This window comes from Papilio polytes, unplaced genomic scaffold, assembly GCF_000836215.1.
Source record: "Papilio polytes unplaced genomic scaffold, Ppol_1.0 DF824100.1, whole genome shotgun sequence".
Taxonomy (NCBI): Eukaryota; Metazoa; Arthropoda; class Insecta; order Lepidoptera; family Papilionidae; genus Papilio; species Papilio polytes.
In genome coordinates, this window is record NW_013525104.1 from 896 (window position 1) to 1,234 (window position 339).

Consider the following 339-nt stretch of genomic DNA (forward strand, 5'->3'; position numbering starts at 1 on the left):
ATAACTTATATTAAGCCTGTCTCAATTGAATGTCAAGTCTAGTGACTCCACTCTATAATATGATAAAAATGTTAAAGTGACGGAGCAAAACAAATTCTAGCCTAATTATAGATGATTGCTGAGGATTCGGATTTAAAAGTTTCAGTTTCCTAACATTTACACATTTAAATATTTACATAAAATGAAAAAGAAACTGCTTACCTCTAGAGGTCGATAGGTCGAATTCCCAAAGGCGGACGAGTTGATTATTTCCGAAGCCGGGCTCGAGGTGGTCGGGCACAGTGTACTCTTCGGCCCCCTCGAAGGAGCCGCCGGGCAGGTAGGGGCTTATGGTTGGCG

General features: G+C 41.9%; 1 protein-coding gene across 1 annotated transcript in view; it reads right to left on the reverse strand.

Annotated features, from left to right (window-relative positions):
* LOC106099928 (3-phosphoinositide-dependent protein kinase 1) overlaps positions 1-339 on the reverse strand; it is a gene marked incomplete at its 5' end in the record, with an annotated part of 2,242 nt that overhangs the window by 889 nt on the left and 1,014 nt on the right. The window contains one exon of the mRNA XM_013278621.1: positions 202-331. Within this exon, the coding sequence (XP_013134075.1) occupies positions 202-331 (130 nt within the window). The remainder of the gene's footprint in view (positions 1-201; positions 332-339) is intronic.